Raw genomic sequence first — 23,042 nt, 5'->3', positions numbered from 1 at the left:
ACGGAGCAGTCAGTTGGGTAATTAACTTGGGGGCGTTCACCATCCGTCTTCCCCACTCGCGTAGAAGAAAGTCTCCCTTTTGCGTAGCGAATTAATCCTCTCTTCCCCGCAACAGCAACGTCACCCCCTCCTCAGAGCCAGTCGGCCACCAGCATATAGTAGCCGCCACCATCCGCAGTGCCAGTACCTCACCTTGTTGCGCGCGCCACTCCCCAAGAACCGGGACGAGCAGCAAGCAACCCCGCCGGCAATTCTTGGCGCGTGCGTGCACACTTCCTGCTTGTCGCTGTGACCGTGAGTCGCTAGCTAGGGATCTATTCTGTCCATGTCGTGCTGAGTTCTTGGTATTGGGTTTGGCCGTGTCGTGCGCGTGGGTTGGCGGCAGTACATGAGGAGGAGGGGTTGCGGGGGAGGGAGGAGGAAGCCTGGGGAAGGAGGCGCTGGGGCTGCTGGGCTGCGTCGATGAGGTGGTGGCGGCGGTGGCCTCGACGTGGGGTCCGATGAGCGGCGCGGGGACCCGGGTGGAGGCGGCGCCGAGGCTCGCGCAATGGCGCGTCGACGCGCTCCCCTGCTACACCTACCGCAAGTCCGACCCCTTCCGCGTCGGCCTCTGGAACTGGTCCGTGCCCCTCTCGTCCCTCCACGCTCTCTGCAATTCTCTTGCCTGCTACCTGTTTGGTTTCTTGCCTGCTCTGCCATGCCTGCTGCGATGGAGGGCTTACTGCTTGTTGTGCTTAATCTGAAAATTTTCGGTGCTGGTTTACGAGATCAAAGAACGATTTGGTGCAGTTTCTGTATTTTTTTTTGTTCTTCTTGTCTGTTTGATTCTGAAAAATGGTTTTGGTTTTTGGTAGCAGAGCAGCGGTTTGCTGAGGTGCTAGTAGTAGCTCGTTAATTTTGGACGCATCCGCTTAATACTTCATGTCCAAGATTGCACTGAACTGAGTTTAAGTTGGATTTGGAGACATCTTTCGTCAGCAATATCTAGTTGAGATGTTTTCTTCGCCATATCTATGGTATATAGGAGAGACGTAAAGACTAAGCTTCGAACCAACGATATTTCAGAGAAAAGTTTCCACTTTCTCCAACGCTCACTTTCACCCACTCCTCTATCTTATCTACTATTACCAAGAAGAATCTTGAATCGAATCGTACGTTTACCAGGATAATTGTAAATCAAGTTACCATTTTAACACAACTATAAGCATTAAGGAACAACAGTGGGGAATTATGAGGGGCTGCCACTGTGTCACTACTGATTCCTGAGCTAACTTTAGTTTATGATTCTGCAATATGAAGGTACATATCTGTGGAGAGAAACAACAAGCAAACTTCAGTTAAGCTCTTTGCTGAGTTATCGAACTCTGCCAAGAACACAGCCCCGGCACCCATAGCTTCCTTTGTAGCGAAACTTCTGATATCCTTCCCTCCAAATCAGAAGATCATAGTTCATCCAGGTAATTTTGTTTTACTAAAGAGGTGTTGTACTTCCTCTCCCTATAATTGCAATGCCCCTTCTATTCATGATACACACAAGAAGGTATATTTCGACGTCTGAATATGTAACTGGTGAATCATTAAAAGTTATTGTTTTTAGTTCATATGGGTACAAGTTTATTTGTGTAGAAACTGAGTGTCATGCAGCAAGCAGTAATACAAATTTGAACTAATATAAATGATCAGACATGCATGCCGGTCTGAAATGCTAGGATTTATTATTATTCAAAATTTTAAGTTGAGTTCTGCACATATATCAGCGAGCGCATAAAGCGTGTCCAGATGTCATTTGTATCTCACCGCCATCTTATGTACATAAACGCAGGAATCTTTGACAAGCATCTGAAACACGACGGATTTGTGTGGACGATTGATAGCAGTGTAACAGGAAGATTTGTTATCGAGATAGAGTTTCTGGACCTGAAAGTTGCAGATCCATCTGTAAGCACTGCATATCTGTCTGCTTCTGTTTTGTCAATGTTTGGTACAACAACAATTAGGAGTCGAAGTGATATCCTTGACTCACCTGGAATGCTGTCTAATCTTAGAAAGATGTACAGCATGTTATCATCACATCTGGACAGGTGCACACCAATGTAGAAACGTCTACTGTTTTTTGTGTGAGGTGTCTATAGTTGCTTTCAATCGTGGAATTGGGGGAGAATATCCTGATTTATGATAAAACATATACATGTTTGGTCATAATACTGAAAAGCTCACAAGCATAACAGAAACCTAAAAGAGGCATCTGGTGCCACTTGTTAATCATTGCTCGACCCAGATAAAATATATAGTATACGAAATTAAGTACAGGGTATTTCCAAGAAAAAATGCAAATGATTATAAATGAACACGAACTTCTGATGCTGCTGATGATATCATCAGCTGACAACACCCCTGCCAGATGGAAATGCAACGGGGTCTTGCAAAGCAAAGTCAAACTTTTTGTCTGTAACCAGCATACTTCCATCAAGACCCTAGAGTAAATAAGAATTCAGTGAATTGAGTGAAACGAAGAATTGCACACTAAGAACAGAACAACACAAGAAAATGTTACGTGTGTGTGTAAGGAATTTTTTACCTCATGTGTCTTCAGCATTACACCTTACTGATCTGTAACTCTGTTTTCCAGGGTGGTGAACCTGCCTCAGTTTGGGCCTCAAACGAAATCAGGCAGTCTTCAGACAGCACTGCACTGTCATCCCTTTCAAGAATGCTGCAAGAAGGCATCCTATGTGACATCACAATTAACGCCGATGACGGCAGCATAAGGGCCCACCGCGCGATCCTGGCCACCAGATCACCCGTGTTTAGGAGCATGTTCTCACATGACCTCAAGGAGAAAGAGCTCGCCACCGTCGACATTTCTGACATGTCCCTCGACGCGTGCCGGGGCTTCCTCAACTACATCTATGGCGATGTACGTAACGAGGAGTTCCTCACCCACAGGCTGGCCCTCCTTAGAGCCGCTGACAAATACGACATCGGTGATCTGAAGGAGGCGTGCCTCGAAAGCCTCCTAGAAGACATCGACACGGGCAACGTGATCGAGAGGCTCCAGACAGGCCATCTGTACCGGCTGCAGAGGCTCAAGGATAGCTGCCTGAGGTTCCTCGTCGACTTCAGGAAGGTGTACGAGATGCACGATGAATTCAACGTGTTCCTTCAGACAGCGGATAGAGATCTGGTGGCTGAAGTGTTTCAAGGTGTCCTTGCAGCATGGAGTGGCCGGTGACTGAGCATAGGATGTTGGCATCCATCTGGGGACTGGCTGGTGGTTTCATTGGTGCATTGGTTTGATGGATTCTTGCTGATACAGCATGTAAATAGAGCTTGCGTACAAGCCATTATTAGTTGCCAATAACATTTAATGTGTATACCCGATTGGATTTTGTTCGTGTCATATGGTAATCCAATTCATGTATATTAGACTCTGCATTCTGTAACATATCTAGGTGATCCTGTACACTGTAAGTCTGCAAAATGACAGTAATTTTGTGAAGCCGCCAAGTGAGCTTCCTCCCTCTTTGTGTTCTATTCAGTTCATAGTAACGCGAACTAGTGCGTGAAACTTTGACATAATAGTGGTAACCTGACTACCATGGCATCCTCGGTGGCATTATTTACTGGGACAATTCTCACTGGGACATTTTGGTTGACTTGCGTAAAATACAACAATATATAGAGTGTATAGAGAAATTTTTCGTCAAAGGCCTATTAGCTCAGCTGGTTAGAGCGTCGTGCTAATAACGCGAAGGTCGCAGGTTCGAGACCTGCATGGGCCAAATTATTTTTGGAAATTTCTTAAGCTCTTTTTTGGTGGAATCTCTCGTACTTCTAGACGCTCGAGCAGGCCAAATCATTTTTGGAAATTTCTTAAGCTCTTTTTCGGTGGAATCTCTCGTACTTCTAGAATGCTCGAGCATTTCTATTTTAGGACCATAGAACTATAGGCGGCAGACTTGTTTCATTCATTTGCTCAAGCACAAAACGAAAACTAGGCAGACTTGTTTCATTCATTTACTTGTCAGTGCACTGAGTGCAGGATGCATTCTTGTTTCATTCATTCGCTCAAGCATAAAACGGAAACAAGTCAACCCAGCCTCGTTTTCTATCTATTCTTTTGCAAGTTCAACTGCAAGCAAAATTGAGCACCATATATATATTGTAGGCATGCTGAGGTTCAAAACTTCCCTTGACACCGAGGGTATATTTCTCTTGGATAATAAGAAAATAAAATAAAATCTCAATATCCAATTTGAAACAATTTTAGTTTCACAATATGTTTGGGTGCACTGAATTGGGCCAAGAATTGGCTATTTGGAATTCGGGCACACAGTTCTGGTGAATCCTACCAAGCACCACACATCCTGGTTAGTGGTCGGGAATAGGCCCGACCCATTTCTGTTTTTTCCTTTTGTTTCCATTTTCTGTTTATACTTTTTCTTTCATTTTTCTGTTTTCTTTTTTGTTTCCTTTTCATAATTTGAAATCATTTCACATTTAAAAATTGTTCAAATTTAAAATATTTAGATTTAAAAGTGTTGTAATTTGAAAATTGTTTAAATGTTTAAACTTAAAATTGTTCAAATTTGGAAATTGTTCAAATTTGGAAATTGTTCAAATTTGGAAATTGTTCAAACTTGAAAAATGTTTAAACTTGAAATTGTTCAAATTCAAAAAATGTTCAAACTCAAAAATTATTCAAATTTTAAAATATTCAATTTTTAATCTTCAAATTTTAAAAATAAAATTTATTTTTAAATTTTTTTAGACTTAAACAATGCAAATTTTCATATTAGAAAAATATGTTCACTCAAAAGTAATAAGATTTAAAAAAAGAAAGAAAAGAAAAAACGAAAAATAAAAAAGATACTACTTGTCATGTTAGGTCGTGGCCCAACAGACCGACGCTAGGCAGGCACAAGTGTGCGGCATCTTGCCAAGTGTCGACTAGGTTGGTACAAAGGAGCCCCACAATTCTGGTCGAAGGATTAGGTTACTATGTATCTTAAAGCTTGTAGCAAAACGAACTAATTGACTTGATAATATGCTATGCTTACTATGGATGTATGTCCATCACATCATTCACCTAATGATATGATCTTGTTATTAATAACATTCAATGTTCATGATCAGGAAATCATGATCATCTATTAATCAACAAGCTAGTTTAACAAGAGGCTTATAGGGCCACGGTGACTGTTTGTGTCGGGCCAAGTCCCGCCATTGATCTCCTTCAGATGGTGCGTTGATAAGGAAGGCCTTTCCGGAGCTGTTCTTCTACGGAGGTGCCTGGCGTCGGTCGAGACGTGGCTTGGTTCTTTGCTTAGGACAGGTGCTTTGTGTTGTGGTTGTTTAGTCTGTAGCCGGTGTTGTGTGGGGTTACCCTCGTTACTTGTAGCGAGTGGTGCCGTTCTTGTATTCAAACCTCTGCCTTCTATAAAGATATGGCGCCTTTGGCGTACTCTCGAAAAAAAGACTGTTTGTGTCAGGGACTTCGCGCGCAAAAGCGGTGCTCCCCGCGCACCAACAATACATTGGCGCGTTCCGCCACCGCTTCGCACGCGCGGGAAATCGCGCGGTCGGTGTTTCCCGCCCCACCGTGGTTATATATGGTGCAAGCCGGAGGTTGATGAGGGCACACCCCGACCCAACCGTAGAAATCATCCATGGCCGAGCATGACCGCACCTAGGCTCGCATTGTTCTCATGGGCCGTGGCATCTTCCCCGATGATCCTAAGCTCGCCTCTCTCCACACGATGGAGGCGTTCGACGAGGAGCAGATGGCCGCGTACGCGGCCGAGCAGCTGGAGGCGGAGACAGAGGCGAAGGCCTTTGCAGAGGAGGCGGCGATGGAAGCGGCAGTGGTGGAGGCCAAGGCGGAGGAGGCAGCGGCGCAGGCGGCGACCATGGCCGACCTCCAGATGCAACTTACGGAGGCCAGGGCGGAGCTCGCGGCGGCGAGCGCGGTGGCCAGGGTGCGCCTGGTGGTGGAGCTCGAGGGGCCGCCGTCATCTACGACATGGACGGCGAGGATGGGCACGCCGTCGACTTCCCCCTCTATGGCGATGAAGAGGGCGCATTTGTGCGCGTCGAGCAAGGGGCGTTGCTTGCGTCGTTCGAGAGCCACCCTGAGGACGTTGATCGCCATCATGTTCTTGCGGGGGAAGCCCAAGCTCGTGGCGATGCAATGGCCATGAGGCAGGCTTTCGTGCGCTCGGACCTGGTGGCGGTGGCGTGGGCAGGGCCGGACAACATGCGGATCGACCGGGACAACCGCAAGTTGCATGACGCCATCACGGCGAGGGATGAGGCGGCAGCGGCGAGGGACAGGGCCCGCTACCGCGAGGACATGGTGCCCATTGCGGAGGACGAGGCGGATACGCAGCGAGCCCACTGGGACTCCTCTCTTGCAGAGGTCGTCGAACGTTGGCGGCGGGAAGATGTTGCCTCCTTTCGGGAGCAGAACCGCCTCCGTAGGGAGTGGCGTGTGGCTGGCCAAGCCCGCATGCTCCGACGACAGCGCCGGCCCCTTAGGTCACGCCGGCGGCCAGTAGTAGGCATCACGACTGCGAGTAAACCTGGCCGTAGTAGGCCACGTGACCGCGATTAGGTACGACCATCGTAGTTGTAGGTTAACTCTAACCATCTCTGTAAAGATGGTCGTTTTGGCCAATCAATAGGAATGACAAACATTTTGTTTACATGTGTGAATGATAAACATTTTGTTTACATGTGTCACTGACCGGTGGGCCCTGATTCGATCAACGTGGATGCGCAGGTGACCGGCAGCGTCCGAGCAGACCGAAACGTGCTACATATTTGAGCAACGTTTGCATCTCCGTGGACAGTCCGGTCTATGCGTCGAGCTGCTGGATCTGGTTCTAGATGCATTTTTCAACCGCATACACGTCCCTTTGCGTCGCGCGCCCTATTGGAGATGCCCTAGCATGTCGGCCAGAAGTTTAATCCTAAGATATTGGAGTAGTATTCAACAATCTGTCCAAGTGTATGCATAGCCTTAAAATGGTTGAAAAATAATAATGCAAAGTCCATGCAGGTACGCCGCCGCCTAGTTCACGGCCGGTGCACCTCCCCCGGCCAGACCACTCGTGCGCTCTATCCTCCGTCCGTGCCGCGCGACGTCGCTCTCGTCCATATCACGCCCATGATTGACCGATCTCACGGTGGCAAAGATCCATTTGCGTGGTCCGGCTAGCAACTCTTCGGTTTTTTCCGAGCCTAGATTTTCACTCCAGAGGACACACGAACTCCCCTTTCTCACGAACTAGCCAGATATCCACACAAATTTGTTGTGACGGCGCCACCTTGTTTCGATATAATCTAAAGTACTCCTCCATCTTGTAAAAAAATATGTAAGTTTTATTTAAATTTATCTAAATTTTCACAAATTTGTGATAAGTTTCGTGAGGCGGAGGAAGTACTTCGTACTCCACCGCACACTTTGGTAGTACTTTGTCCATAAAAGTATGTCATAAATTTGTCTAAATTAAAATGCATCTAAACATTTTTTAGTGTATAGATACATCTAAATTTAGACAAATCTCTAACTTTTTTTTTATGGATAGGGAGTGTAATATACTTTCTTTTAGCCGTGCTAGGTGAGAACGGACCGATACGTATGAGACTGGGACAGCAGGAGGGTAGGATGCGTAGGCGGCAAGAAAACTCCATCACTACTGTGGCGCACCGTTTTGAGTGCGTCACAGAAACTTATTTTGTGGCGCACGAGACTGTGTGCGCCACAAAACTAGCTTATTTTTGTGGCGCATTGCTGAACCCTGCGCCACAGAAACTATGTGGGGCCCACATCCCGGCACTCCCAATTATTAGCGTAGGTATTTACGTGGCGCACACGGCTCGCCGCGCCACGAAATAACTATTTCGTGCGCGCACTTGCTGCGGTGCGCCACGTGAGTTGTTGATTCCGTGGCGCACTTGAGCTCGGTGCGCCACGTAAATAGGGGAACTTATATTATCCCCGTACCCCTCCCCGCGCCCTCATCCCCTCTACCGCCGCGCCGCCTCTCTCCCTTCTCCCCCTCCGATCCGTACCAAGGCGCGCCGCCATGGTCGTCGCCGCCGCCTTCCTCCGCGAGGGGCGCATGCCCCCACGCTCCACCCATCCCCGCCACCAGCAGCACATGCCGCTGCGGCGTGGAGGAGGAGGGGCCAAGGCGTGCGGGGAGGAGGGTCCGGCGCCGCCGCATCAAGGAGGAGGCCGAGCCGCCGCGTCCTCCACCTCCTCCACCCCCGCCATCGTCGTCAAACTCCTCCTCCACCCCCGTTTTCGGTGAGCTCCACCTCTGCCCTCCCCTCCCTCTTCCTTCTCCCGCGCGAGCAAGGTGCTCGATGAAATGCTCGGATGCTCGTTTCTCAGTATCTCCTCTATGCGAGAGGGGGAGAACTCTCTCCCCTCCTTTGCTAGCTTGGTTTGTTACTCAAGTATCTCCTCTATGCAGCCAAGTGAAGCTATCTCGCTACTTTGATTGTCTTGCTATGGTAACTCGAATCCATGCAATTGCTTGGTCCGGACATTGGGTGATTCAATCTTCACTGTGCCAGGTTGCAATTGATGTCTAATGCAATTGTAATTAACTCGCTTATCACCTTGTATGTGCACAGGGATTGAATTATGATCCTATTGCTTGCGCTTGTTGCCTCGTCAAGAACCGCATGAAAGCCTTGATTGCTTTACTCGAAGCTTTGGCTTTAGTAAAGTGTCATGTGCAGGTCATGCTCGCTATTGCTTGATTAATTGCTGCTATGCTTGTTACCGATGGAGCTATAGTTGATTAATTGGTGCTATGCTTGTTACCGATGCTGCTATATTGCTTGATTAATTGGTGCTATGCTTGTCACTTCTTATTAATGAACCATGTGTTGGTGATGATTCAGTTAAACTAAATGGATTTGATTTGTTTTCCAACCTTTGTTGGAAACAAATCCAAAGTTTGAACCTGTATAAGGTGATGAGGACTTGTTTACTGGTGTGGATTGCTTATGTTATCCAAATAGAGATATTCACAGTAGGGAATCATGTAAATGAATGCCACTATGGTATCCTTTGAAGAAAATGGGAAGTTTCTGATGGTTTAAAAGACTAGCTAGGTGATGCTAGGTTATTCGAGTTGGTCTGTCAAGGTTGGTTTTATCTCGGTTAACATGGATTGGCTATGTGCTCTTGCTTACTTATGCATATCCATCTCTACTGGATTGACTAGCTCGGAGCTTGGCCTCTCTCTTGCCAGACATCACTTTGTTACTACCAAGTGATGAGTAATCCCTTATGGACCCTAGCTTTGTTTTGAACTCAACTGAGTAATGATATATTTCTTTTTCTTGTTGGCTTTGATGAAATTAGAGATATCCACTCGTAGGGGATCATGTAAATGAATGCCACTGTGGTATCCTTTGAAGAAAAAGGACTGTTTCTGATGGTTTTAAAATGCTAGGTGGTGCTAGGTGATTCAGTTGGCTGTCAAGGTTGGTTTTATCTGGTTAACTTGGATAGGCTATGTGTTCTTGCTTACTTATTGATGCGCGTGGTTGACGTATTGTCTTTTCGTTCGACACGCGTCCGTTGGGAACCCCAAGAGGAAGGTGTGATGCGCACAGCGGCAAGTTTCCCTCAGTAAGAAACCAAGGTTTAATCGGACCGGTAGGAGTCAAGAAGCACGTTGAAGGTTGATGGCGGCGAGATGTAGTGCGGCGCAACACCGAGGATTCCGGCGTCAACGTGGAACCTGCACAACACAACCAAAGTACTTTGCCCCAACGAAACAGTGAGGTTGTCAATCTCACCGGCTTGCTCGTAACAAAGGATTAACCGTATTGTGTGGAAGATGATTGTTTGCGGAGAAAATAGTAAAACAAGTATTGCAGTAGATTGTATTTCGAGTAAAGAGAATTGGACCGGGGTCCACAGTTCACTAGAGGTGTCTCTCCCATAAGACGAACGAGCATGTTGGGTGAACAAATTACGGTTGGGCAATTGACAAATAAAGAGAGCATGACAATGCACATACATATCATGATGAGTATAGTGAGATTTAATTGGGCATTACGACAAAGTACATAGACCGCCATCCAACTGCATCTATGCCTAAAAAGTCCACCTTCAGGTTATCATCCGAACCCCTCCGGTATTAAGTTGCAAGCAACGAGACAATTGCATTAAGTATGGTGCGTAATGTAATCAACAACTACATCCTTAGACATAGCATCAATGTTTTATCCCTAGTGGCAACGAGCACAACACAACCTTAGAACTTTACATCACTTGTCCCGAGTGTCAATGCGGGCATGAACCCACTATCGAGCATAAGTACTCCCTCTTGGAGTTACAAGCATCTACTTGGCCAGAGCATCTACTAGTAACGGAGAGCATGCAAGATCATAAACAACACATAAGCATAACTTTGATAATCAACATAACAAGTATTCTCTATTCATCGGATCCCAACAAACGCAACATATAAAATTACAGATAGATGATCTTGATCATGTTAGGCAGCTCACAAGATCCGACAATGATAGCACAATGGGGAGAAGACAACCATCTAGCTACTGCTATGGACCCATAGTCCAGGGGTAGACTACTCACACATCACACCGGAGGCGACCATGGCGGCGTAGAGTCCTCCGGGGGATGATTCCCCTCTCCGGCAGGGTGCCGGAGGCGATCTCCTGGATCCCCCGAGATGGGATCGGCGGCGACGGCGTCTCTGGAAGGTTTTCCGTATCGTGGCTCTCGGTGCGGGGGTTTCGTCACGGAGGATATTTGTAGGCGGAAGGGTAGGTCAAGAGGCGGCACGTGGGCCCCACACCACAGGGCCGCGCGGCCAAGGGGGGGGGCCGCGCCGCCCTAGGGTGTGGCCCCCTCGTGGCCCCTCTTCGTCTCTCCTTCGGACTTCGGAAGCTTCGTGGAAAAATAGGCCCCTGGGCTTTGATTTCGTCCAATTCCGAGAATATTTCCTTACTAGGATTTCGAAACCAAAAACAGCGAGAAAACGACAAGCGGCACTTCGGCATCTTGTTAATAGGTTAGTTCCGGAAAATGCACGAATATGACATAAAGTGTGCATAAAACATGTAGATAACATCAATAATGTGGCATGGAACATAAGAAATTATCGATACGTCGGAGACGTATCAGCATCCCCAAGCTTAGTTCTGCTCGTCCCGAGCGGGTAAAACGATAACACGGATAATTTACGGAGTGACATGCCATCATAATCTTGATCATACTATTTGTAAAGCATATGTAGTGAATGCAGCGATCAAAACAATGTGTATGACATGAGTAAACAAGTGAATCATAAAGCAAAGACTTTTCATGAATAGCACTTCAAGACAAGCATCAATAAGTCTTGCATAAGAGTTAACTCATAAAGCAATAATTCAAAGTAAAGGTATTGAAGCAACACAAAAGAAGATTAAGTTTCAGCGGTTGCTTTCAACTTGTAACATGTATATCTCATGGATATTGTCAACATAGAGTAATATAATAAGTGCAATAAGCAAGTATGTAGGAATCAATGCACAGTTCACACAAGTGTTTGCTTCTTGAGGTGGATAGAAATAGGTGAACTGACTCAACATTGAAAGTAAAAGAATGGTCCTCATAGAGGAAAAGCATCGATTGCTATATTTGTGCTAGAGCTTTGATTTTGAAAACATGAAACAATTTTGTCAACGGTAGTAATAAAGCATATGCATCATGTAAATTATATCTTATAAGTTGCAAGCCTCATGCATAGTGTACCAATAGTGCCCGCACCTTGTCCTAATTAGCTTGGACTACCTGGATTATCACCGCAATACATATGCTTTAACCAAGTTTCACAAAGGGGTACCTCTATGCCGCTCTGTACAAAGGTCTAAGGAGAAAGCTCGCATTTGGATTTCTCGCTTTTGATTATTCTCAACTTAGACATCCATACCGGGACAACATAGACAACGAGATAATGGACTCCTCTTTTAATGCTTTAAGCATTTGACAACAATTAATTCTTTTCTCATTAGAGACTTGAGGATATTTGTCCAAAACTGAAACTTCCACCATGAATCATGGCTTTAGTTAGCGGCCCAATGTTCTTCTCTCACAATATGCATGCTCAAACCATTCAACTCGGTGTAGATCGCCCTTACTTCGAGACAAGACGAACATGCATAGCAACTCACATGAAATTCAACAATGAGTTGATGGCGTTCCCCAGTGAACATGGTTACCGCACAACAAGCAACTTAATAAGAGATAAAGTGCATAATTACATATTCAATACCACAATAGTTTTTAAGCTATTTGTCCCATGAGCTATATATTGCAAAGGTGAATGATGGAATTTTAAAGGTAGCACTCAAGCAATTTACTTTGGAATGGCGGGAAAATACCATGTAGTATAGGCAGGTATGGTGGACACAAATGGCATAGTGGTTGGCTCAAATATTTTGGATGCATGAGAAGTATTCCCTCTCGATACAAGGTTTAGGCTAGCAAGGCGTATTTGAAACAAACACAAGGATGAACCGGTGCAGCAAAACTCACATAAAAGACATATTGAAAACATTATAAGACTCTACACCGTCTTCCTTGTTGTTCAAACTCAATACTAGAAATTATCTAGACCTTAGAGAAACCAAATATGCAAACCAAATTTTAGCATGCTCTATGTATTTCTTCATTAATGGGTGCAAAGCATATGATGCAAGAGCTTAAAGATGAGCACAACAATTGCCAAGTATCACATTACCCAAGACATTTATAGCAATTACTACATGTATCATTTTCCAATTCCAACCATATAACAATTTAACGAAGGAGAAACTTCGCCATGAATACTATGAGTAGAAACCAAGGACATACTTGTCCATATGCTACAGCGGAGCGTGTATCTCTCCCATAAAGTGAATGCTAGGATCCATTTTATTCAAACAAAACAAAAAACAAAAACAAACCGACGCTCCAAGAAAAAGCACATAAGATGTGATGGAATAAAAATATAGTTTCGGGGGAGGAACCTGATAATGTTGTCGATGAAGAAGGGGATGCCTTGGGCATCCCCAAGCTTAGACGCTTGAGTCTTCTTGATATATGCAGGGGTGAACCACCGGGTGCATCCCCAAGCTTAGAGCTTTCACTCTCCTTGATCATGTTGCATCATACTCCTCTCTTGATCCTTGAAAACTTCCTCCACACCAAACTCGAAACAACTCATTAGAGGGTTAGTGCACAATATAAATTGACATATTCAGAGGTGACACAATCATTCTTAACACTTCTGGACATTGCATAATGCTACTGGACATTAGTGGATCAAAGAAATTCATCCAACATAGCGAAAGAGGCAATGCGAAATAAAAGGCAGAATCTGTCAAAACAGAACAGTTCGTATTGACGAATTTTAAAATGGCACCAGACTTGCTCAAATGAAAATGCTCAAATTGAATGAAAGTTGCGTACATATCTGAGGATCACTCACGTAAATTGGCATAATTTTCTGAGTTACCTACAGAGAATTAGACCCAGATTCGTGACAGCAAAGAAATCTGTTTCTGCGCAGTAATCCAAATCTAGTACTTACTTTTCTATCAACGGCTTTACTTGGCACAACAAAACATAAAACTAAGATAAGGAGAGGTTGCTACAGTAGTAAACAACTTCCAAGACACAAAATAAAAACAAAGTGCTGTAGGTAAAAACATGGGTTGTCTCCCATAAGCGCTTTTCTTTAACGCCTTTCAGCTAGGCGCAGAAAGTGTGTATCAAGTAACATCGAGAGATGAAGCATCAACATCATAATTTGTTCTAATAATGGAATCATAAGGTACCTTTATTCTCTTTCTAGGGAAGTGTTCCATACCTTTCTTGAGAGGAAATTGATATTTTATATTACCTTCCCTCATATCAATAATAGCACCAACAGTTCGAAGAAAATGTCTTCCCAATATAATGGGACAAGATGCATTGCATTCAATATCCAAGACAACAAAATCAACGGGAACAAGATTATTGTTAACGGTAATGCGAAAATTATCAACTTTACCCAAAGGTTTCTTTGTAGAATGATCAGCAAGATTAACATCCAAATAACAATTTTTCAGCGGTGGCAAGTCAAGCATATTATAAATTTTCTTAGGCATAACGAAATACTTGCACCAAGATCACATAAAGCATTACAATCAAAATCTTTAACCTTCATCTTAATGATGGGCTCCCAACCATCCTCTAGCGTTTTAGGAATAGAGGCTTCGCGCTCTAGTTTCTCTTCTCTAGCTTTTATGAGAGCATTTGTAATATGATGCGTGAAGGCCAAATTTATAGCACTAGCATTAGGACTTTTAGCAAGTTTTTGCAAGAACTTTATAACTTCAGAGATGTGGCAATCATCAAAATTCAAACCATTATAATCTAAAGCAATGGGATCATCATCCCCAATGTTGGAAAAAATTTCAGCGACTTTATCACGAGCGGTTTCAAGCGGTTTTAGCGGTTTCGGGCAGTTTTTCGCGCTTTGCATTAGAAGTGGAAACATTGCTAACACCAATTCTTTTATTAGTATGAGTAGGAGGTGCAGCAACATGTGTAGCATTAGCATTACTAGTGGTGGTAATAGTCCAAACTTTAGCTATATTCTTCTCTTTAGCTAGTTTTTCATTTTCTTCTCTATCCCACCTAGCACGCAGTTCAGCCATTAATCTTATATTCTCATTAATTCTAACTTGAATGGCATTTGCTGTAGTAACAATTTTATTATGATAATTCTCATTAGGCAAAACTTTTGATTTCAAAAGATCAACATCAGCGACAAGACTATCGACTTTAGAAGCAAGTATATCAATTTTACCAAGCTTTTCTTCAACAGATTTGTTAAAAGCAGTTTGTGTACTAATAAATTCTTTAAACATGGCTTCAAGTCCAGGGGGTGAATTCCTATTATTGTTGTAAGAATTTCCATAAGAATTACCATAGCCGTTGCCATTATTATAAGGATATGGCCTATAGTTGTTACTAGAATTGTTCCGGTAAGCATTGTTGTTGAAATTATTATTTTTAATGAAGTTTACATCAACATGTTCTTCTTGTGCAACCAATGAAGCTAACGGAACATTATTAGGATCAATATTAGTCCTATCATTCACAAGCATAGACATAATAGCATCAACCTTATCCTTCAAGGAAGAGGATTCTTCAACAGAATTTACCTTCTTACCTTGCGGAGCTCTTTCCGTGTGCCATTCAGAGTAGTTGATCATCATATTATCAAGAAGCTTTGTTGCTTCACCAAGAGTGATGGACATAAAGGTACCTCCAGCAGCTGAATCCAATAAATTCCGTGAAGAAAAATTTAGTCCTGCATAGAAGGTTTGGATGATCATCCAAGTGGTCGATCCATGGGTTGGGCAATTTTTAACCGAGAGATTTCATTTTTTCCCAAGCTTGAGCAACATGTTCAGTATCTAATTGTTTGAAATTCATTATGCTACTCCTCAAAGATATAATTTTAGCAGGGGGATAATATCTACCAATAAAAGCATCCTTGCATTTAGTCCATGAATCAATACTATTCTTAGGCGGAGATAGCAACCAATCTTTAGCTCTTCCTCTTAATGAGAACGGGAACAATTTTAGTTTAATAATATCACCATCTACATCTTTATATTTTTGCATTTCCCATAGTTCAACAAAATTATTAAGATGGGCAGCAGCATCATCAGAACTAATTCCAGAAAATTGATCTTTCATAACAAGATTCGAGTAAAGCGAGGTTTAATTTCAAAGAATTCTGCTGTAGTAGCAGGTGGAGCAATAGGTGTGCATAAGAAATCATTATTATTTGTGGTTGTGAAGTCACACAACTTAGTATTTTCAGCGTTGGCCATTTTAGCAACAGTAAATAAAGCAAACTAGATAAAGTAAATACAAGTAAACTAATTTTTTTGTGTTTTCAATATAGCAAACAAGATAGCAAATAAAGTAAAACTAGCAACTAATTTTTTTTTGTATTTTGATTTAGTGCAGCAAACAAAGTAGTAAATAAAATTAAGCAAGACAAAAACAAAGTAAAGAGATTGAGAAGTGGAGACTCCCCTTGCAGCGTGTCTTGATCTCCCCGGCAACGGCGCCAGAAATTTGCTTGATGCGCGTGGTTGACGTATTGTCTTTCGTTCGACACGCGTCCGTTGGGAACCCCAAGAGGAAGGTGTGATGCGCACAGCGGCAAGTTTCCCTCAGTAAGAAACCAAGGTTTAATCGGACCAGTAGGAGTCAAGAAGCACGTTGAAGGTTGATGGCGGCGAGATGTAGTGCGGCGCAACACCGAGGATTCCGGCGCCAACGTGGAACCTGCACAACACAACCAAAGTACTTTGCCCCAACGAAACGAGTGAGGTTGTCAATCTCACCGGCTTGCTGTAACAAAGGATTAACCGTATTGTGTGGAAGATGATTGTTTGCGAGAGAAAATAGTAAAACAAGTATTGCAGTAGATTGTATTTCGGTAAAGAGAATTGGACCGGGGTCCACAGTTCACTAGAGGTGTCTCTCCCATAAGACGAACAGCATGTTGGGTGAACAAATTACAGTTGGGCAATTGACAAATAAAGAGAGCATGACAATGCACATACATATCATGATGAGTATAGTGAGATTTAATTGGGCATTACGACAAAGTACATAGACCGCCATCCAACTGCATCTATGCCTAAAAGTCCACCTTCGAGGTTATCATCCGAACCCCTCCGGTATTAAGTTGCAAGCAACGAGACAATTGCATTAAGTATGGTGCGTAATGTAATCAACAACTACATCCTTAGACATAGCATCAATGTTTTATCCCTAGTGGCAACGAGCACAACACAACCTTAGAACTTTCTCATCATCTGTCCCGGTGTCAATGCGGGCATGAACCCACTATCGAGCATAAGTACTCCCTCTTGGAGTTACAAGCATCTACTTGGCCAGAGCATCTACTAGTAACGGAGAGCATGCAAGATCATAAACAACACATAAGCATAACTTTGATAATCAACATAACAAGTATTCTCTATTCATCGGATCCCAACAAACGCAACATATAAAATTACGGATAGATGATCTTGATCATGTTAGGCAGCTCACAAGATCCGACAATGATAGCACAATGGGGAGAAGACAACCATCTAGCTACTGCTATGGACCCATAGTCCAGGGGTAGACTACTCACACATCACACCGGAGGCGACCATGGCGGCGTAGAGTCCTCCGGGGGATGATTCCCCTCTCCGGCGGGGTGCCGGAGGCGATCTCCTGGATCCCCCGAGATGGGATCGGCGGCGACGGCGTCTCTGGAAGGTTTTCCGTATCGTGGCTCTCGGTACTAGGGGTTTCGTCACGGAGGCTATTTGTAGGCGGAAGGGTAGGTCAAGAGGCGGCACGAGGGCCCCACACCACGGGGCCGCGCGGCCAAGGGGGGGCCGCGCCGCCCTAGGGTGTGGCCCCTCGTGGCCCCTCTTCGTCTCTCCTTCGGACTTCGGAAGCTTCGTGGAAAAATAGGCCCCTGGGCTTTGATTTCGTCCAATTCCGAGAATATTTCCTTACTAGGATTTCTGAAACCAAAAACAGCAGAAAACAGTTGTTAATAGGTTAGTTCCAGAAAATGCACGAATATGACATAAAGTGTGCATAAAACATGTAGATAACATCAATAATGTGGCATGGAACATAAGAAATTATCGATACGTCGGAGACGTATCACTTATGCATATCCATCTCTACTGGATTGACTAGCTCAGGCTTGGCCTCTCTCTTGCCAGCATCACTTGGTTAGTACCAAGTGATGAGTAATCCCTTATGGACCCTAGCTTTGTTTTGAACTCAACTGAGTAATGATATATTTCTTTTTCTTGTTGGTTTTGATGAAATTAGAGATATCCACTGTAGGGGATCATGTAAATGAATGCCACCGTGGTATCCTTTGAAGAAAAAGGACTGTTTCGATGGTTTTAAAATGCTAGGTGGTGCTAGGTGATTCAGTTGGTCGTCAAGGTTGGTTTTATCTGGTTAACTTGGATAGGCTATGTGTTCTTGCTTACTTATGCATATCCATCTCTACTGGATTGACTAGCTCAGGCTTGGCCTCTCTCTTGCCAGCATCACTTGGTTACTACCAAGTGATGAATAATCCCTTTGGAGCATCTCGCTCCATGCATGCTATGTGTGTTTGAGCATCTTGACTTATGTCACCATGGTTGCTCGGTTTGGTGGTGTTTTTGTACTTGTCGATGATTAGATGGTTGGTTGATCACTCGTACACTCCGGGTGTCGCTAGTGAGCCTGGTGTGATGGCACAAATATCAATCTCTTGTGCATCCTACCTGGCCTCACTAACGCCATCCCAGGATGTTCATATTTGTTTCGACCAACAAAGTATGAGGCATTCCATTTAGTTCATACTAGCTACTTCTTAATTGCATTGGCCTTTCTTCCATTTTAGTGCCGATGATTAGAATGTTTGGTCACCTATACGCCGCAATATACTTTGTAGACGAGCCCCCCTTTCCCTGGCCGCCGTTCCGTGAACGAGTCCTTGATGAGACAACAACGCCGACATGCCTCTCCGGCGCAGCACCACTTTTCTTCTCTCGCCGGACAGCGAGGGACTGGCGTGGTTCTGCGCCGGAGATGCAGATCGGCGTTGTTGTGTCGTCAAGCACCCATTGACGGAACGCCGACCGGGGAAAGGGGGCCCTTCTGCAAAGTATACGGCGGTGTATACTGCAACTATGGTTTCTGACCATAGTATTTGTGTTGACCAACAATGTATGAGGCACATATTCTATTTTGTCATTCCATTTGCTTTGAGATTTTCAAAATGCCGATGATTAAAATGTTTGGTCACCGTACACTCGGGGTGGCGTAAGTGAGCCCGGTAAGATAGCACAAATATCAATCTCTTGTGCATCCTACCCGGCCTCGCTTACACCATCCCTAAATGTTAATATTTGTGTTGACCAACAATGTATGAGGCACTTATTCCATTTTGTCATTCCATTTGCTTTGAGATTTTCAAAATGCCGATGATTAAAATGTTTGGTCACCGTACACTTGGGGGTGGCGTAAGTGAGCCCGGTAAGATAGCACAAATATCAATCTCTTGTACATCGGACTTGGTCTCACTTACGCCATCCCCGAATGTTAATATTTGTGTTGACCAACAATGTATGAGGCACTTATTCCATTTTGTCATTCCATTTGCTTTGAGATTTTCAAAATGCCGATGATTAAAATGTTTGGTCACCGTACACTCGGGGGCGGCGTAAGTGAGCTCGGTAAGATAGCACAAATATCAATCTCTTGTGCATCGGACTTGGTCTCACTTACACCGTCCCCGAATGTTAATATTTGTGTTGACCAACAATGTATGAGGCATTTATTCCATTTCTCTTGTGCATCGGACTTGTTGGTCTCACTTTCTTCCATTTTCATCATAGTAGGAACTGGATGAAGGACCCCGATGCAAGCGAGCCCGGTGGGTAGAGATGACGGAGCAAAGGAGGAACCGGATGAAGACTACTTTGTATCTCGAAATTGTGAATTTTGTATGAATTAAGAGTTGTATGCAAAACATTTGACACTTGCCACTATATATGTATCTCGATCGGGCTCTAAGTAATGTGATGATGATGTCTATGTTATATCCGTGCAATGTACATGCTATTTATATTATATCCGAATGTTGTTGTATATAACCCGTGTATCCGTGTATCCGTATTGCTCGTCTATAAACCGCATGTGTATAGCAGAGCAGCACAAAATCGTGTATAATACAAGCAAATTTTGTGGCGCACTAAAAACCAATTCCGTGGCGCACGCTTTTCCGTGGCGCACCTAAGAACAAGTGCGCCACGTAAACCTTAATTTCGTGGCGCATGGGCAGGTGCGCCACAGAAACCTTATTTTTGTGGCGACGTTTCTGTGGCGCACCTCCCATGCGCCACAGAATCCATTTTTCGTGCGCCACTGATGAGGCTTTTCCTACTAGTGCATCTAGGGTTTTGTCCTCCCGCCTATGAAAATTGTCTTCGATTCGTGCTAGTCTCTGTAGTCATCGCTAGGTGATCCGATGATTTACTGGTAATTTTTATTGTGTTTGGGTCTGTTTGTATTGCTTTGAGGATTGTTAATAGATTGGAATTCTCGCAAAAGAATTAATACACTTTTTTCTCAAGTTAAGTTTTTTATTTTATTTTTGACGAAGGGCGTGGCAGTCAAACAGTTTAGGGCATCTCCAGCGGCGCGACGCAAACGGACGCTGAGCGATCGTTTGTGTCCGCTGTGACCGAAAATGCGTCGTGCACCATTGATGACCCACAAGTATAGGGGATCGCAACAGTCTTCGAGGGAAGTAAAACCCAAATTTATTGATTCGACACAAGGGGAGGTAAAGAATACTTATAAGCCTTAACAACTGAGTTGTCAATTCAGCCGCACTGGAAAAGCACTAGCAACAGGGGTGATGTGAAAGTAACAAGTGATATGAGAGCAATAGTAACAGTGAATACATACAGCAGTAATAGTAGTATGAGAGCAATGGTACCAGAAAACAGTTGACATGTAGAACAAGTATATGATGATGAAAGATGGACCGGGGTTCCCAGCTATCTACACTAGTGGTAACTCTCCAATAACAAGTGTTGGGTGAACAAATTACAGCCGGGCAATTGATAGGATTGAAATAGCATTAAGACAGAATATCAAGATCATTAATCATGTAGGCATGTTTTCCAATAATAGTCGTACGTGCTCGCAATGAGAAACTTGCACAACATCTTTTGTCCTACCAGCCGATGGCAGCCATGGCCTCAAGGGAAACTACTCGGATATTAAGGTACTCCTTTTAATAGAGTACCGGAGCAAAGCATTAACACTCCGTGAAAACATGTGATCCTCACATCACTACCATCCCCTCCGGTTGTCCCGATTTCTGTCACTTCGGGGCCATTGGTTCCGGACAGCGATATGTGCATACAACTTGTAGATACAATCTAAGCAATAATATAAAGCTCAAATCTAAGATCATGCCACTCGGGCCCTAGTGACAAGCATTAAACACAACAAGATTGCAGCAACAATAACTTCATAAACTTTGTAGATAGACAATCATAACGTAACAATCCATCGGATCCCGACAAACGCAACACCGATTACATCAGATGAATCTCAATCATGTAAGGCAGCTCATGAGATCATTGTATTGAAGTACATGGGGGAGAGAATACCAACTAGCTACAGCTAGAACCCGTAGTCCATGGGGGAACTACTCACGGAGCATGACGGAGGCGATGGCGTTGATGGAGATGGCTTCCGGGCGCACTTCTCCGTCCCGATAGGGTGCCGGGACAGAGACTTCTGTCCCCCGAATTGGAGTTTCGCGATGGCGGCGGCGCCCCTGGAGTCTTTCTGGAGTTTCGTCAAGAGTTACGGTGTTTTTAGGTCGAAAGGGATTTTATAGGCGAAGAGGCGGCGCGAGGGGGCACTGGGGCGCCACACCACAGGCCGGCGCGGCCCGTGCCAGGCCGCGCCGCCCTATGGTGTGGTGGCCCTCCGGCCCCTCTCCGACTCTCCTTCGGTGTTCCGGAAGCTTCCGGGAAAAATAGGAGGTTTGGTCTTCGTTTCGTCGAATTCCGAGAATATTGCCCGAACAGCCTTTTCGGAACCAAAAACAGCAGAAAACGGAACTGCACTGTGGCATCTTGTTAATAGGTTAGTTCCGGAAAATGCATGCAATCATCATAAAGTGCAAGCAAAACATGTAAGTATTGTCATAAAACAAGCATGGAACAACATAAATTATGGATACGTTGGAGACGTATCAAGCATCCCCAAGCTTAGTTCCTGCTCGTCCCGAGCAGGTAAACGATAAAAAGAATAATTTCTGTAGAGACATGCTACTTACATAACCTTGATCATACTATTACAAAGCATATGAAATGAATGAAGTGACTCAAGGCAATGATCTATAGTTGCTGACAAGTAGATAACATATAGCAAAACTTTTCATGAATAGTACTTTCAAGACAAGCATCAAAAGTCTTGCGCAAGAGTTAACTCATAAAGCAATAAGTTCAAAGTAAAGGCATCGAAGCAACACAAAGGAAGATATAAGTTTCAGCGGTTGCTTTCAACTTGTAACATGCATATCTCATGGATAATTGTCAACACAAAGTAATATGATGAATGCAAATATGCAAGTATGTAAGAATCAATGCACAGTTGACACAAGTGTTTGCTTCTAAGGTGGAAGGAAGTAGGTAAACTGACTCAACATAAAGTAAAAGAATGGCCCTTCAAAGAGGAAAGCATCGATTTCTATATTTGTGCTAGAGCTTTGGTTCTGAAAACATAAAGAGAGCATAAAAGTAAAGTTTTGAGAGGTGTTTGTTGTTGTCAACGAATGGTAGTGGGCACTCTAACCCCCTTGCTAGACAAACCTTCAAAGAGCGGCTCCCATAAATTATTTTTATTTTTGGGTGGCACTCCTTCCAACCTTTCTTTCACAAACCATGGCTAACCGAATCCTCGGGTGCCTGCCAACAATCTCATACCATGAAGGAGTGCCTTTTTATTTTAGTTTCATTATGATGATGACACTCCTCCCAACCTTTGCTTACACGAGCCATGGCTAACCGAATCCTCGGGTGCCGTCCAACAATCACATACCATGGAGGAGTGTCTATTTTTGTTAATTAATTTGGGACTGGGAATCCCATTGCCAGCTCTTTTTGCAAAATTATTGGATAAGCGGATGAAGCCACTAGTCAATTGGTGAAAGTTGCCCAACAAGATTGAAAGATAAAAACCACATACTTCCTCATGAGCTATAAAACATTGACACAAATTGAGGTAATAAATTTTGAATTGTTTAAAGGTAGCACTCAAGCAATTTACTTTGGAATGGCAGGAAATACCACATAGTAGGTAGGTATGGTGGACACAAATGGCATAGTGGTTGGCTCAAGTATTTTGGATGCATGAGAAG

General features: G+C 44.1%; 1 protein-coding gene and 1 non-coding gene across 2 annotated transcripts; both read left to right on the top strand.

The window, feature by feature from the left end:
- Positions 1–437: 437 nt before the first annotated feature.
- On the top strand, positions 438–3,532 carry LOC124684814 (BTB/POZ domain-containing protein At1g55760-like). The gene is made up of 4 exons (XM_047219064.1): positions 438–619; positions 1,300–1,457; positions 1,823–1,938; positions 2,630–3,532. Exons 1-4 carry the CDS (start codon positions 501–503, stop codon positions 3,230–3,232), a joined length of 996 nt encoding a protein of 331 aa, XP_047075020.1. The 5' UTR covers positions 438–500; the 3' UTR covers positions 3,233–3,532.
- Positions 3,533–3,708: 176 nt separating this feature from the next.
- On the top strand, positions 3,709–3,782 carry TRNAI-AAU. The gene has a single exon. It is a non-coding gene; the product is annotated as a tRNA-Ile (tRNA).
- The last annotated feature ends 19,260 nt before the right edge of the window (positions 3,783–23,042 follow it).

This window comes from Lolium rigidum, chromosome 1, assembly GCF_022539505.1.
Source record: "Lolium rigidum isolate FL_2022 chromosome 1, APGP_CSIRO_Lrig_0.1, whole genome shotgun sequence".
NCBI lineage: Eukaryota > Viridiplantae > Streptophyta > Magnoliopsida > Poales > Poaceae > Lolium > Lolium rigidum.
The sequence above is the reverse complement of the archived record's forward strand: the minus strand, read 5'-3'. Positions and strand labels throughout refer to the sequence as shown.

Bases quoted from the DNA above. Each gene is read 5' to 3' on its own strand.
- LOC124684814 (XM_047219064.1), top strand. From the start codon at position 501: ATGAGCGGCGCGGGGACCCGGGTGGAGGCGGCGCCGAGGCTCGCGCAA. The intron at 620-1,299 runs GTCCGTGCCCCT...TGCAATATGAAG, and splicing joins CGCGTCGGCCTCTGGAACTG to GTACATATCTGTGGAGAGAA. The intron at 1,458-1,822 runs GTAATTTTGTTT...ACATAAACGCAG, and splicing joins GAAGATCATAGTTCATCCAG to GAATCTTTGACAAGCATCTG.